This window comes from Sander lucioperca, chromosome 15 (genome assembly GCF_008315115.2).
Source record: "Sander lucioperca isolate FBNREF2018 chromosome 15, SLUC_FBN_1.2, whole genome shotgun sequence".
Classification (NCBI taxonomy): Eukaryota; Metazoa; Chordata; class Actinopteri; order Perciformes; family Percidae; genus Sander; species Sander lucioperca.
In genome coordinates, this window is record NC_050187.1 from 25346510 (window position 1) to 25362628 (window position 16119).

A 16119-nucleotide genomic window follows, 5' to 3' on the forward strand; every position below is an offset into this window, starting at 1 on the left:
GGATACAAGTTGGTGTGTATCAAAAGAAACATGATTCAAATGAATAATTATACAAAACACTTGAGTTGGTATTCCTGCAAACTGCAACAAGCATCAAAAGTAAAAGACAGAAATAATCAGCGGGATAGAGGGAGGAAACAATCAAGGCTCTCACCTTGAGAGACAGAAACACAGTACTCGCAGTGATGGCGAAGGTTAGGATGTAGGCAACAGAGCACACGACTACATCCGACAGCAGAATCTCCTTCTGCAGAGCACAAGAGGGAGGGAACGCTGCGATCTTTAATAATCCACACTGAATGAAAACGCATTCGTTAATCAGACTCATTTAGGTGTGAGATTGTTTCTGTCTAATTGTTCTGAGCCTTCAATTTTTAGAGATCAAAGACGCAGCAGCCCAAGAAGACTTACAAGCTTCACAATCTCCATTAATACTGTAAAAGGCGGCAGGAGGCTTGTTTTATTCTGATGCATAATTCCCTGTATTCACACGCAATGATCGACGGAAAACACTGTTTTATTATCTTGCCTACAACACTGAGTTTAAAACACTCTGCCCTATCATATACAGTATGTATGAATTCCACAACTGAGGTGCATAGTGTTCATGAGTATTGATCTGCTGAAGATACTTGTTGTGAGCTGACATGAGCTAAATATTGCCTCTGGGCTGCTGCAATTCAAAACAATAAATTCCACTACCAACATAACTGACAGAACAAAACCACATTATATCAGTTTATTTCTACATAATCATCTTTAGTTACCATAGAGTTCTGCAGTTTCTCTGGCAATGGGTCTTTACTTTCCGTAGCTTCCTCCTCCTCCTCTTCCTCACTCTCCACTAAAGTGGGCATTATCTTTGACTTGACCAGAGATCTGTAAATAAAAATGTTAAAATGAGACATTATGGATGAGATGAGTCAGCTTTGGGTGAAAATTACTCAACACAATCAACCATCTGCCTTCATTTCCTTGATGAATTCAGCTCTCTTTTCCATGGACCTAACCTATCTTTAATTTGCAGGTTATTGAGAATTATGTGCATGGCAACCAGGCCCAGTGTGTGCATGCAAACACACACAGACGCACGCACGCACGCACGCACGCACGCACACACACACACACACACACACACACACACACACACACACACACACACACACACACACACACACACACACACACACACACACACACACACACACACACACACACACACTATTTGTGGGGACCCGTCATTGACATAATGCATTCCCTAGCCCCTTACCCTAACCTTAACCATCACAACTAAATGCCTAAACTTAACCCTTACCCTCACCCTAACCATAACCTAATTCTAACCCTAATCCTAAAACCAAGTATTAACCCTCAAACAGCCCTTTGAAGTTGTGGGGTCCAGAATTTTGGCCCCACAAAGCTGTCCGGACCCCACAAGTGTACTGTATTCCCGGTTTTTGGACCCCACGAATATAGTTAAACAAGAACAAACACACACACACACACACACACACACACACACACACACACACACACAAACAAACTGATACTCACAGTAGTACAGTGGGGTCGCTGCTCTGTCGGCTGAGGTGGTAGGAAAAGACCACCAAAAGGCCACAGAAACCAGAGAACAGAGCTGGGGTGTGCTGCTCATCCCACGGCTCCTGTAACCACACACACATGTACACACATACACCGTTGTGAATCGTACCATCATGTACCTTCAAAGTCAGAGTCTGCTGCTTTTAGATTTTCTGTTTAAAAGCTTCTTCCCTTTTGAAGGATGAAAGACTTTGTATGTTGCTGCAGCTCTACTTAGTTCCATCAATGAAACTGCCTGGCCACATGTTATTTATAACTGAACTCCCTGTCTTCTTTTATTTCTATATTCACATCTCCTACCTATGCTCTGTTTTGTTTGATATCCAGTTGATTTTGTACCTTGAGAGCTCCGAAGCAGAAACCGTAGAGCAGAGACAGAGCGATCAGACTCCGTAGGATGCTGTATACTGCAGAGATGAGACTCGTAGCAGCTGAGACACACAAGGATGAAAATATATGTACTTGTATTAAACAATGACTCACAAAGTTAATCATGTACTGTAGTATTAGTTTTGTGGTTTTTAAATCACTAAGAAGATTCACCTTTACTAAAGGGGCCTGAAAATGTATTTGCAACATTGAATGCAAATTACACAGATTACACATGCAGGCATCAAACCAGAGCCTTACAGTTTACAATGAAAACAACTTTTAAATTGACATTCTTTGAGGATCTGGATTCAAGAACACAAGCATTACTGAAATCAATCGATGAGAAAGTTTCACCAACCTGTCCCTCCAAAAAAGTGCATGTCAATCTGCTCTAGCAGGTAGATGGTGAAGGTGTTGATCTGAGGGAAAAGGCCCACTAGGAAGGTGATTGGGAAGCAGTAGGTAAAACCTGTTTCATGCATAAAACAAAAGACATTTCTTAGTACCTGTCAAGGAAGAAATTATGTTTTGAACAGGAAATAAAACAAATAATTGTATTGTTTGTATCTCCTGGTACATTTCATGTATCCCTACCCACTAGCAGGTCACGTAAGAAGCCCAGTGCATCATGGCAGACGATGGTGACTCCGTACAGGGTGGAGACAGGCAGGTCTTTCCTCCTCAGTAGTTGCTCCAGCAGCCAGATCAGAGCACAGAAGATGCAGAAGTAGGCTGCTCGGCTGTAGGCCACCAGCTGGTTGTGACCCTGGAGACACACACATGAACAAGCACAGGTTAGGATATTAACTGCTAGACACTGCAAGATAATACCAACATCTGATGTAATCACGATGACAAACACAAATGTAACACAAAGTTGGGTCATATTAGGTTGAATGCCCATATGTCTTGCACTTTTATGTTTTTTTTTACAGTAACATGAGTCATGACACAACTAAGAAAGCTCCAAAGAGTAATATCCTCTGCAGCCACATTGCTGGTGCATCAGTCAAAACACAGCAAAATTATTAATATGGAAAATGGAACTGTTTTCCAATTCATGACATGATATGCTAACATGCATCAATAAAGTTGCAACTAACCAACCAACTGGAAATATTGGCAATTATAATGCAACCAAATATGCTGTTTTTTAGAAGTTTGTTTTGTCTTTACTCTACTACTACTTTAATATTTCCTCTGAGATTTAGTAAGAAAATAACATTGAACTCACATGTGTTGGTGAAGCTGCATCTGGTTGAACACTCTGGAAAACAAAACCACAGAAGCAAATATGTAATCACCATTTATAAATTAACATGAAAACAGTATTGTTTTAGTTCAAAAGAGATGAAGTGAGCAGGGGCAAATAGGAACTGGCAAGTCTGAGGCCAGTTTAACTTTTAATCTATGTTATAGGTCACCATGGCACACATGTTGAGCTTACACATCATTCATTCCTCAATGCAAGTTGGTTTTATTATAGTGAAATGGTTTTCCTTAGACCATCACAATACCACCACACACTTTGGTCCAACAGTAAAGATTCAGGTAAACTACTCAAAGCAATGGTTAGATGGCATGGCTTGTATTGACATTTTGTATTTTCCTTACCTTCAGTAGGGAATACTGGCAGCTGGCGATAACCAGGCAGAACTGGAAGACCCAGAAGTCTTTGAAGCAGCCGTGGTTGAGGAGCAAAAAACCCAGGAAAGAAACCAGAAAGGCCATGAAGACTGCAACTAGATTCTCCAGAACGTCCTGGTTTCTATACAAAAACATCACATACATTACAGAAGCATACACACGTTACAGTGACGCATTCAGCAGCTTACTAGAGTATATCCTCACTGAGGAGCATCATTCCTGCACAAAATTCATGACAAACAGACATTTATGGATTGAATTACTGTTAACTGACGATTAAACTGAAAAGACATAACACTGATTGATCAAACTGGAAAAAATGTCACAAGAAGTGACTAAATTGACCAACAATTAAGTGATATTGATGGAAGGGGCTGTGCTGTAAGATACACATACAGTAACTGTTATTCTTGTCGCTCTAAAATCTAAATACTATTTTCAGAGTGTGAATTTCCTAGCTGAAAAATGATTACGAGGTTGGATTTCCAGACTTCCAAACAGTGGAATGAGTGGAATGAGTTTGAAGGCAGGTTTTTTTTGTTTATTACCTGTCCAAAAGGGCAAGCAGCGTGAGTCGGTCATATAAAATGTTGATCCACTTCCCAGGCAACAGTTTGAGTTTGTAATAAATCTTCCTGGTCGGTTTCTCCTGAGTGGACGTCTCTGAGGACTCATCCAAAGAGTCCTCTTCCTGACGCACACATGCACACAAACACAAATAATTTACACCCACATGAATTCAACTGCAATAATAACAGGACGCAAATTAAGTTTTCTAACTACATGATTTCCCATGTAGGGTAATTCAAAACACAGTCAGGATCATTGTAAGGAGACAGAACACACACACACACACACACACACACACACACACACACACACACACACACACACACACACACACACACACACACACACACACACACACACACACACACACACACACACACAGACACAGTGGTGAAGTAATGATTCAGCAGAGAGTGTATGTTGTTTCAGCTTCAACAACTGATCCAGACAGTGTATGTCCCCCCTGCTGGTCTGCATCCAGCAGTGATGTACACTGATTCAGGAGTGATCATTTGTTTATAACAGGAGCAATGACTCATATTTTTTCTGTCCCACTGTTTGACAGAGAGAAAACACAAATCCGATTTACCAGTTATTGTTTAATTATGATTTATGTTGCTCTCTGGGGACTTGGCCAATTAACTCAACTGTGAACGAGTACAAATGTAAACTGAAAAAGGAATCAGCATTTTATTTCCCTTGTTTTAAACCTGTATTTTTTTTAACTGTACTGACAGTGTTGTTTATGTAGAATGAATCTATGTTTGATCTATTTATTGATTGTTTGTTTATTGCCAATTATTTAAAGTTGTTATTTATGAATCTTTTTTTAATTTGACCATTGTATTTCATATATTATTTGATGGATTCATTTGTTAAGTCTTTCATTAATTCATAATTAATTATGTAGTTAAACATACACTGTGGAGTTTTTTTGTTTTGTGAACAAACAGTTCACTATTTCTCACCAAGACACATCATCACACACACGAGAGAGATTTGCAAAACTGATTTTTGGAAGAATTTGAAACATACATAGTTTACATCTATGCTTGCTTGCTTGCTAACAGCCTTCTTGTTCACCCCCTTTGTTGGCTGCATTTCTTGGCACGAAATGCAATAGCATGAAACTATAGGGAGAACTGGGCATCATGTCACCCGCATGCGTGCATGTGACGTGGGTTCTTCTGTGCGCGCACAAAATACAAACAAAACCATGACCTGCTTGAAAAAACATGGCTCCATAGCACTTTTATGGACTGCTTGTGGTCAAAAGCCCACAGGGTACCTTTAAATAACAGCTTTACAACCATTTGAAAGACCCCCAACATCATAGTCATAGTTTCATAAACAAGTCCTGTCTTTAGTCTTAGCAAATCAGGTTAAGTAAATCACTTATGAAGAACAAAAAAGGAAAAGTGAAAGCAGATGGAAACCTGGAATATCTCAGGGTGCGTCCTTCGTGGCCGAAGCCTGTGTGCAGGGATGATGCGTCGCTGGAATGGGCAGTCAGTGTGACTGCCCACCATGCCGTCCTGGCACTCTGAGTTGGAAGAAGTTGACAGTAGGTCACTGAAGACACACACACACACACACACACACACACACACACACACACACACACACACACACACACAAAACAGACTGATGTTAATCTGGTGAAAAAACCTGATTACGTAGGCAGTGATGATAGTTTAGGAGGAGATGGAAAAAGGAAGATGAAGTTAAGTACATGGAAGCAGTGGAAGAGAACATGCAGGTAGACAGAGCAGGAAAAGCAAAAACAGGATGAAAAAAAAATGGTAGAAAAAGAGCATGTGTTGCTGGTAAAGTAAGAGACAAGGAAGAGGGGGAAGCAGTACCACATGTTGCCAGTGATGAGCTCTGCTCCTAGCGGCAGGTTAAGAGCTCTCTCTGCATACAGCTTACGAGGCCTGTCTCCTGTTGAGACAAACATACATACATAAAACTTGTCAGACTAACTGATATCCAGCTGATGAGTAGCTAAATCTGTTATGTGGGATTTTTTTTTTTTAGCTCTACAGACCGGCATCCGAGACTGAACAGCTAAACATCAGAACATCTTGGAGCCATTCCAGAAGAATGTCATTTAATCTGAATGTGAGCTGTTTTAAAAGTGAAACCATCAGCTGCTCGTAGAGCCTTCTGCACATATTGTGTATTTGCTCAAAAGATCAAAATATTATCAGACCGTCCCAGCACAAATAGACTCCTAAAACTGATCAGGGACCAGGTGCAAGTGACTCATTTTAGTTACAACATTACATTTCCAGGAACTAATGGAAAGATTATGTAAACACTACTGTTAACTATTCAAGGGTGGCTGCTTACTGTGTACAGTATGGAAGGTGTAGGCGTCTTCTTTGTTGGTAGCCTCTGGTCTGCAGATGACCTGCAACATGGAGCTCTCTGACTGAGAGGTTTGCGAAGGCAGGGAGTCATAGTCTGGATCCTTCTCTCTGTCTGTCTGTGGACTGTAGACAGAAAACACAATCAACTGGATCTCCTGGGTGGATGAGTGAATACAGCTGTGTGCATATTTATATTGAAGCATGTGGGTGTACAGGCATGTGTACCTGTCAGGAGAAACTATTGGGATTTGTGTGGGTGTTATAGCCTGTAGTGTGTCGGTAAGCAGACTGGTTGGTGGTTTGGGTCTCTCTGGTTTGTTGTCCGTGTTGGTCTCTGTTATTGTATCATCTTGCCTGGAAGTCATACTCAGATTATCTGCAGATCCAATGGAAATGATTTTATTATAATATCAGAAACAGAAATTTGTTTTTATAAAGGTAGGTGGGGGGGGGGGGGGTAATATTACTCCTCGACCCCCCTCTGGCCCCCCTAACTTCATACATTTTTAACCCCACCTTTATCCCCAAAGAGGGGATATTATTCATGTGCAGTGATAGATAAAATGCAGGTTAACACTCAATGAGCATACTATGTTTATTGTTATATGTGTATCGTTAGTATTTTGTAGAACCAAACCTACGGAGGGTTGGTGGTATGTAACACTTGTGCTTAAATTTGGTACCCCCACAATAGCATGTGGCCACAGTCTGGCCCCTCCATTTGAAATGGTCTAGAACCACCACTGTCTACAGTAGATCAGTATAGTATTAGTATGGATCTTTAAACTTATATAGCTCATAGGACCATGCACCAAGAGCAACAGTAGGAATTTATTGCAGCTCGTAACACAATGCTGACATTGCACTCATGTGTGCACTTATATATAAACATCTGCATTAACTATGACGTTATAAAATATGTAGATAAAGGAGATGGAGGTAAAGGAACAAACCCTCATGCCGAGATTCACCTTCCTCTGCAGCTCCCATGTCCTCTTTGCGTTCTGGCCCTTCATCTTCCTGTGTGCTTGCACCTCCGCCTCTGGTACTGAGGGACCCCAACAAGGAAACAAACTCCAAGAAGTTGGTTTCGTTGGGAATCTGGCCCTCCTTCGCTTCCAGATCTGACTTGGAACTGGTCATGGTGGTCTGATAAAGAGACAATGTTTGTATGTATGAATGGACAGATGGATGGAGATAGATAACTAAAAATAGAAAGAGAGCTAAAGTGCCAACATACTGTGTTATGTGAGCGGTCTGAAAGCAGCACGGCATCTTTCCCACTGTCCATGCTCAGCCCGCGGATGTGAGTCCTTCCCCCGGGCCCGTAGCGGCCCAAAGCTGGCGGCAGACGCAGGAAACCCTGTGAATCCACGTTAGGATCCAGAGGATCTGTGTCATCGTGGTGGGAGTGGACATCGATACCTGATGAGCTGTTATCATTTGTCAGCTGCTGGCTCGGTGTGCTGTCATCAGTCAGCTGCAGACCAAGATGTTCCTGGTCTGGATCTGGACACTCCAGTGTGGTGGACTCAGAAGTGGTTGTTTCTCTACACAGGTGAAACTCTTCACTTTGGCTTGCTGTCTGTTGCTGTTTCGGGGTGAGGTCGTCCTCCGATCCAGCTGTTTCTTCTCCCTCCTCCACCTCCTGCTTCTCCTTCTCCGGGGAGTCAAAGGTGATGACGGGGATCTTGATGTGACACTCTCCTGCATCCTTCTGAGCCTTGTAGGAAACACACACACACACACACACACACACAAGTTATTCTCCAAATGTAACAACACTTCAGAAATAAACATGTCCATCATTTACACTAAGTAACAATCTTACCATGAGCAGCACTCATGGAGACATGAGCTTAAATATCAGGACAGGACATTGACATCTGGATTTAGCAGTAGATTTAGACAATTGTTTTACTACAGGGATTTTACTCTGATAGCTATACATACATATATCACACACATCACATAATCTTACATTTTGCACCAGCCATTTTACTGATTTCAGAAGTTAGTAATTTAAATAAACCAAGCGTGAAGCTGCGTCAGATTTTAGGGGTAAAGGCAGGGGCAAGAATAAAAAATATGCAACGTAGTCATTATATTACATGACCTGCTGGAGGGTCAGTCATTACAAACTCATGCTGTGCTACCGGACATTGTTCAAACCCACAGAAATGTATTTCAAATTGTAGGGGAGATCCTAAAGTTTCCAAAGATACCAAATATGTCTGAGCAAATTTCGCGAAAATGTGTATATCATTAGAAAATAAGACATCTAGAATATTTACATTTGATGGGATGATTCAACCATAAGAACACTGAGTCTTGGATTCAAATATTTGACTCAATATAAACATCACATAGCATAAAGAGCTGGAACAGGCTGATACAGAACACACACATGTATGTGATACTGCTAGACTGTATAAGATGATTTTAACAGCTTTGAAGGGGAAACAAATGGGGAAAACTGGATGTTAAGGGGGTTAAAAGTGTTTCATGAAGAACAATAAAACTGACGTCCAAAATTATTCTTACCTGTGCATTCTCTAGAAGGCTCTGCTTGACATTCTCCTCCAGTTGAGCAGCAGTCTGAGGGTCACAGCTCATAGTGATGATGATCTTGATTGTGTCGCTGTCCTCCAGGTGAGCCGACACTGGCCCGGGGCCAGAGGTGTCTACCAGAACTACTTCAATCTCATCGGAACAGTATGTCTCCTCCACTGGCTCACCCTGAGAGAAAAGAGTGATAGGTTTCTACCAATGATGTACACAATAATCACAATGCAATGATAGTTTCACTGCTTTCAATTCAAACCTCTGTAACATAACAACTTACTCCTGTTTCTATATCTGTGAGGCCTATCTGTGCAGGAAGTTCTGGGATGTCGATGGAATCATCCTGGCGGTCCTGGGGAGTCTCCAGTGAGTTATTGTTGGCATCTGGGGGCTCTTTTTGCCCCTCACTCTCCTCCTCACTCTCATCTTCACTTCCCTTGGAGGGAGGCAAACCTTCATCAGCTGTTTCCCTGTCTGCAGTCTCTTTATGCTCGCAGTCTTCTTTTCTGTCCTGCTCTGAGTCTTTCTCTATTGTTCTGTCCTGCTCTGAGTCTTTCTCCGTTGTTCTTTCCTGCTCTCTTTCAGTTTCCGTCAAAGACCTCTGAATGTCCATTTCTTCTTTCACAGCCACAGTTTCAATTATTTCCGCATCCATCTTCCCTGTCCCCATCGCAGATCCAGGCCGCATTTCTTCCCTTTCAGCTCGGGACGGGGGCCTCTGCTGGGCCTGCAGCAGGGGGGCGGCCTGGTCTGGATTGGGGCTGGAGAGGTCATCTGGAGAAGGGCTCGGATGCAGGCCTCCCTCCACAGGCCTCTCATCTGGAGCGCTCTCACTCTGTCCTGGAATAAAATGAAATGCACATTCAAATTGTTGATTTAAAGTGTAATAATAATACAACTGATCTAATCATAAAATCCTTGCCATGGAAATATTATAGTATCTTATTTGGCTGCAGTGAGAACACAAAAAATAACACTATTGTCTCCAGCAGTATGATGTGACATATAAATGTCTTCCAATTGCAATAAAATGAAACGCAGATGAGGGACCAACTGCTATTAAAAACAGATACATTTTGTTACAATTGTGCAGTCATCTGATGCATTACACTACAGCGTTTATATATCTTTTTTTCAATAGGCTGACATTGTTCTGACTAATCACTAGTGCATTAGGTCATACATTTACTGGATGCAGTCAGCTGGTCTTGTTGGCTGGCTGCTAGTTCCGTGCTTGTCTGAGCATATTTACAACAACGATGTGTTCGCAGAAAAGGAAGTTGTCAATCCACATTGTCTAAGGAGCCATCGAGTGCATTAGGGAAGAGGAACAGAGTTGGCTTCCAGGACAGACTGATTCTGACGACAGATCCCTTGTTCCCCCACATGGCACGCAAGGCCTCAATAGTGACAATACCTAAGGATTAGTCGATGATAACCAGAGTTTAAATGTTGTCTTTCTCGATTGTGTCTTCATTCTATAAGTGTATACTTATCACTTCATGTCATCACGTCATATTTTCAGTGGCATTTTTAGCATTCACTAGGAGGAGGATCTTTCTAGAAACTGATAAAAACTGCTTTGTGTATCAATCATTTGTACCTTGATGTCAGGCTGATGGAAATTTTTCTGCAGACTATAAGGAATGTCAGCAGCCAAACTGACTTAACAAATGGCAGTGGACATCAGCAACGTATAACCTAATGTTTGAAATCACAATGTGAAGAAGAACTTGGTTCCCTATTTCTGTTGACTCCACTGTTTCAAAATAAAACTGCACAAAACGTGTCCCGATATTTCTCCCATAGTCAGTCAGAAGCCACTACATAGTATTATCATGTTTCTATTATCATTGCATTTCTGTTTTTATTTCTGAAGTCATTGCCCCTGATCTAGAGCCAGATCCTTTACTAATCCACCTCAGCTAATTTAAAACAATGGTGAACCTTACTACAGCTCTGAGACTCACTCTTTCTTATTACCTCATTTTAACAAAACACATTAATACTCACATATCACAAGAAAACAACTGTACAAAGCTTAAAATATGGTTACACAATTAATACTCATAGAGACAGTACATTTAGAGAAGATTTGTAATATTCCACAATATTGTACAAATATGAGTGAAACATATGATGGTGAATTGGCGTATTTCCCCCCACAGTTCCCCTCTACTTTGTAGTTATCCTGTTCCTATGTTTTTCTCTTACTATTTGAATGTCATTGGATATCATTTAAGATCTTTTGACTTTAGTCGGTCTAGAGCCTTCAGCTGTTTTGCACCCCACCTTTGGAACTCTCTCCCACAAGACATTCGCAATATTGACTCTCTCCACCTTCAAATCCCGTCTTAAAACACACTTTTTAAACTGGCATATTCGGTCTGATTCTGTAATGGCTATAACCACATTGAGTTTTGCACTGTTAAAGATTTGATATCTAGTTATTGTATTAACTCATTATTGAATGTTCCTGTTAAGTTTGATTTTATGTATATAACTGTGCTTGTTAACTGTCCTTGAGTGCTTTACAAGGTGCCTATCAATAAATGCATTATTTATATTTCGCTAAACCAAGCAACAGCTGAATCATTGTTATCTGTATGTTAGACAAGATACATAAAAAATATATATATATATATATATATATATATATATATATTCAGCCAAACAAACCCAGACTGTGAATCAGATAATGCATCTTTACCATTTCTATATAATGTAACAACCCATGCTGCCTTCCAAAGCAAAGTGGTTTAATTTCACAGGAAATACAAATAGGTCACTTAATTTTTTTTAAATGGAGCATACACTAAATTGAGATGGGTGACAAATTAAAGCAAGTGTCTTAGTAAGGTGTTGAGCCACCACGAGAAGCCAGAACTTCAGTGCTCCTTGAGCAGTAATGCAAAGAGAAAGAGTTTTTAGACACAGCAGTCGGATTTATTTAGAAGAAATACTGAGACCTGCCCCATTAAGAAGCCACAGCATCTCAGCTCTGCTACAGATCGCCTCATGGCTTGTATGGAAGCATCTGCATTTGTTATGTTACTCCGCTCATTTATTCAGATTTCTCCTTCAATAGTTACCCATCTGTATCTCATTCAAACCCAGAGAAAGATCAGCATCACCTTCCACAGTTTTTCCCTCGTCTGACTTCGAACAGTCCTGTATATGGAGGAGAATTCAGAAACACATGAATAACATAAGAACATAATGTAGGTCAACATAGTATTTTCTGTACTGTACATTCATATTCTCAGGTGTCTGTCTTGTAATCGTCGCTCACCACCCCAATCAGTCCCGGGTCAGTTTCAGTCTGTTTCACTGTCACCTGGATCACCGGACTGGTACGTTTCCGAGCCAAATTCGTCATGGCAACACTGTCAGGAACTGTACTGCTCTTTCTATTAGACAAAAACAAGAGACGGGGGAGAAATTAAATAACGAAGCTAAAGAGGCAGCAAGAAAGGTAGTCTACAGAAGTCCATACATCAATATGTCACTTTTATATGAAGTCCCCAGAACTTCATTACCAGCCTTTCATGTTTTGAATACTAAAATCCACTAATTTATAGGGATGAGGAAGCAGTAAAAAATACTTCTGTCTGGATTTGCTGTTTTAGCTCTCCACAGGAAGAGAAATTAAAAGAAATAAAGTCATACGGGGAACAGGAAGTAATGGATTTTCTTTTATTAGTCTCTGTGAAGATCAAGTGTGTCAGAGCGGAGTGAAGATCACTGACCTCCCCTCATTAGCTTGCTCATTCACCAAAGGTGTACTGAGACTTTAAAATGAAGTGGCAAGAGTCTATAGCCCTCTCTGAGACACTAGATCATAAAACCAATCTGATCTCAAAGAAAGAGAGGACTGACATGATAAGAAAAAAAGACACATACAGAGAGAGAAATAGGAGACTTTAAATTAAATTGTAAAAAGAGAATGTCAAGCTTGGCAAGACACTTAGTTATACTTAGTAATAGTGGCATTATTATAAAAGGAGATCTCAGGCCTAAATGTACAATTTCATGTTAATAATTAAGTTGTATCATTAGGGATTTAGCCCTGTGGCCTAGATTTTTGTAATGATTACCCTGGCATTGGAGCAGCTTGAGGCACAAGCAGCAAAAATGTTTGTTGAATGTATATATGCTGTATGTCTCTCTGAATGGCCTCCAATACATCTGTAAAGGTGAGACCACATTGGAAATGTTTCAGCTACTTCAGATGGATCCCTCTGACTGTATTTTCAGGATAATATGTGTGTCTGTGTGGGTTTACCTGATACTGGCAGGCAGGCAGGAGTCTGAGGCATTGCTTTTCTTCTCCGGAGCCTTGCTGAGGTCAGAGAGGCTGCTGCGGACCACCGCCTCGCCCTCGTCGAACATCAGGTGCAGCCGATAGTTGGCAAGCTTGATGAGGATGAAGAAGACGGTGATGGAGGTGCAGTAGATGCTTAAAGCCATGGTGGTAGGGGGTAGGGCCTGTGGAGAGGAAAGGAGCTTTATCATCAATTCAACATCTCCAGTCTCCTGCCTCCACTAGACCCGTGTTTGATTTAATGCTCCATGCTGTAGCATCTTTTCTCATCTTACTGTAAGAAATTCTGCAAAAAGTAAAGCTTATTTGCAGCCACACAGTTCCCCGCGTGTAGGATATTACAGGCTCAGTGAATCACAAGAACTAATTTGAATAAACTTGAAATTTGAAACATCTTACCCAGAAAGCTTGTGTTGTTTTTGCAGGGGATGCAGTGGGTGTTTTCAAACTGTCATCCACAACATTTTAACATAGCTTTGGTGGCAAAGCTTTGAAACGTCTGAGCTTTTCTTCTCACATCAGAATCTGTTACTTTGCCTCAATAACTCTCATTCATCAGTTTGGGGGTTATCGGAACCCACCTACAAATTAGACCTGGTTTATTGTATTCAGACTGGAGAGCAGGGATGTGGGGAGCAATCACATAATCTGTGATATAATTGATCTAATCTGGATAAAACAGGTTATTGATAAACCTCCGTTCTATTGAGAACATGAGACACAGTTAAAGTTGTTTATTCACATACAATAACAGAAACGCTGCCATTGATCTGCCATCAGGCCATTAAGTGGTCAGCATTTCAGTACTGTGCATGGCTGTTGTCGCCATCATACTTCATCTTCATCTTACTTTACAACTAAGGCCAAGGTGTTTGACCTACTGTATAGCAGCAACTCTTCCCTTCATTCATACCACCATTCTGCTGTGTGACTATTTTGAAACAGAGGCTTTCTTCCTCCTGCTCTACTGTATCTCCACATAAGGTAGTAACAAATCCCAGATGGAAGTTCCTCAGTCAGGATGTTATTACTGGGAGTATTGCAGCCTGCGTTGCACCTAGGCTATTTCAAAGGCAATGACATGAAAATATTAGTGAACCACAGTTCCACGCCTCGTGGCTCTCCCACTGCCACATCCAGGAGCAGCCATGCGTTCCGTCACTGCATGCAGAGAAAATACTGCGACAAGGTTGTTTTCTCTAGCTTAGTATTACCCTCAGTAGCAACCAGACAGTGAGGGATGTTAGACTCTTGCAGAGCCACCGCGCGTTTATCCAAGAAAGGATCAAAAGCGCGCATGAAAAAAAAAACGTTACCTGGTACCGTGAGCACCTCACACCCCCTCCGCGGCCTTGAACGTCATGTTCCCTCATAAAACTCACCAGATGGAGAGACAGGGGCAACATCAGGAGAAATATCCACAGATAGAGGTGGCAGGAGTTGTTGAATTTGTTCTGGTCCGGGTCGTGGTACCAGCCCCCGGTCACAGATGCCCAGACTCCCTGACGCAGGGTCTGCACAACCTGGGAGACCATCTCTCCTCCTCTCCGCTCAGGTTGGATGGACGGATGCTGCTGCTGCTGCTGCTGCTAGGCTACAATGAAATGATCTCTTCTAATGCATGCTACTGTCGCTACGCCTCCATGTTGGGGCGATACAGCACGTCTGCTCAGCCTTCTCTTTCATGCCTCATCGGTCTTCCTCGGTGTTGTCCTCTCGTCCTCCTTTTTCCATCCCAATGTCGATTCGTCCATTTCTGCTGCCGCGGTCCTCATCTTGTCTTGTCCTGTTCGTCTCTCTCCTTATCCCTCTCCTCTCTAGCTGCCTGTACAGATGCGCAGCTCTGACCGCCTCCCTTCCCTTCCCACTCCCCCCCACCCTCTCCATCAATTCCTATTATAAGATTCGCACCCTCGTGTTTATCTGCGCGCACACACGCAAGCCAGTCGGTTTTCAGGCAAAATCAGTCATACGCTTAAGCCACACATGTACAGGCTATGTGTTTAATATGCAAGCCTTTTACGCACTTGTATTTCTAGGCTAGTAGGCTTAGAGGTTATGTGAGTAGGCTACATGCATAGGTTTAACTCAATACGCATGTATAGCCTACTATCTGAATTTATTACGAAAACACATTATTTTAAATAGGCGATATTATTGCATTATTATTATTATTATTATTATTATTATTATTATTATTATTATTATTATTATTATTATTATCATTAGCAGTAGTAGCAGTAGTAGTAGTAATATAGTAGGCCAGTAGTAGAAGATAGGCTATGTTTATGTTTCAGGGCAGGCTTAGGCCTAGGCCTATAGGCTATGGAATTGTTGACTTTGTCTAACAGCACGGACACTGAAGTCAAATTCCTTGTGTGCCTAAATACTATTCAAAATATCAGTAGTAGGCCTTTAGTTAAGCCTATATTTTCACTTTAAAATTACTTTCTTGTTCACATGGAGAGGTGTGTGTGTGTGTGTGTGTGTGTGTGTGTGTGTGTGTGTGTGTGTGTGTGTGTGTGTGTGTGTTCTTAAGTGGTCCACTATTCCCATAATTTCCCTGAAGGCGCGCTCTCCTCACACATTCCTATGGTAGCTCCTCCCTCCTCCCCCCACTGCTGGGGCGGTCACGTGTCATGTAATCCACCAATCAGAGGGCACCCA

The 16119-nt window shown here is 41.6% G+C and overlaps 1 protein-coding gene across 4 annotated transcripts in view; it reads right to left on the bottom strand.

The window, feature by feature from the left end:
• pcnx2 (pecanex 2) overlaps window positions 1-15323 on the bottom strand; it is a 31265-nt gene extending 15942 nt beyond the window's left edge. For 2 of the 4 annotated variants that reach the window (XM_031308489.2, XM_031308479.2), the window contains exons 1-21: window positions 14835-15323; window positions 13414-13616; window positions 12421-12538; window positions 12221-12299; window positions 9409-9968; window positions 9108-9302; window positions 7804-8286; window positions 7517-7712; window positions 6789-6939; window positions 6544-6686; window positions 6054-6132; window positions 5628-5763; window positions 4170-4312; window positions 3589-3742; window positions 3209-3241; window positions 2569-2740; window positions 2333-2443; window positions 1942-2033; window positions 1555-1664; window positions 768-879; window positions 155-247 (exon numbers count right to left, since the gene is read on the bottom strand). In XM_031308489.2, the coding sequence (XP_031164349.1) occupies window positions 155-247; window positions 768-879; window positions 1555-1664; window positions 1942-2033; window positions 2333-2443; window positions 2569-2740; window positions 3209-3241; window positions 3589-3742; window positions 4170-4312; window positions 5628-5763; window positions 6054-6132; window positions 6544-6686; window positions 6789-6939; window positions 7517-7712; window positions 7804-8286; window positions 9108-9302; window positions 9409-9968; window positions 12221-12299; window positions 12421-12538; window positions 13414-13616; window positions 14835-14987 (3516 nt within the window). In that variant the 5' untranslated portion in view covers window positions 14988-15323. The remainder of the gene's footprint in view (window positions 1-154; window positions 248-767; window positions 880-1554; window positions 1665-1941; window positions 2034-2332; window positions 2444-2568; window positions 2741-3208; window positions 3242-3588; window positions 3743-4169; window positions 4313-5627; window positions 5764-6053; window positions 6133-6543; window positions 6687-6788; window positions 6940-7516; window positions 7713-7803; window positions 8287-9107; window positions 9303-9408; window positions 9969-12220; window positions 12300-12420; window positions 12539-13413; window positions 13617-14834) is intronic. The other 2 variants (XM_031308503.2, XM_031308498.2) reach the window with 2 other exon arrangements.
• Window positions 15324-16119: the final 796 nt, after the last annotated feature.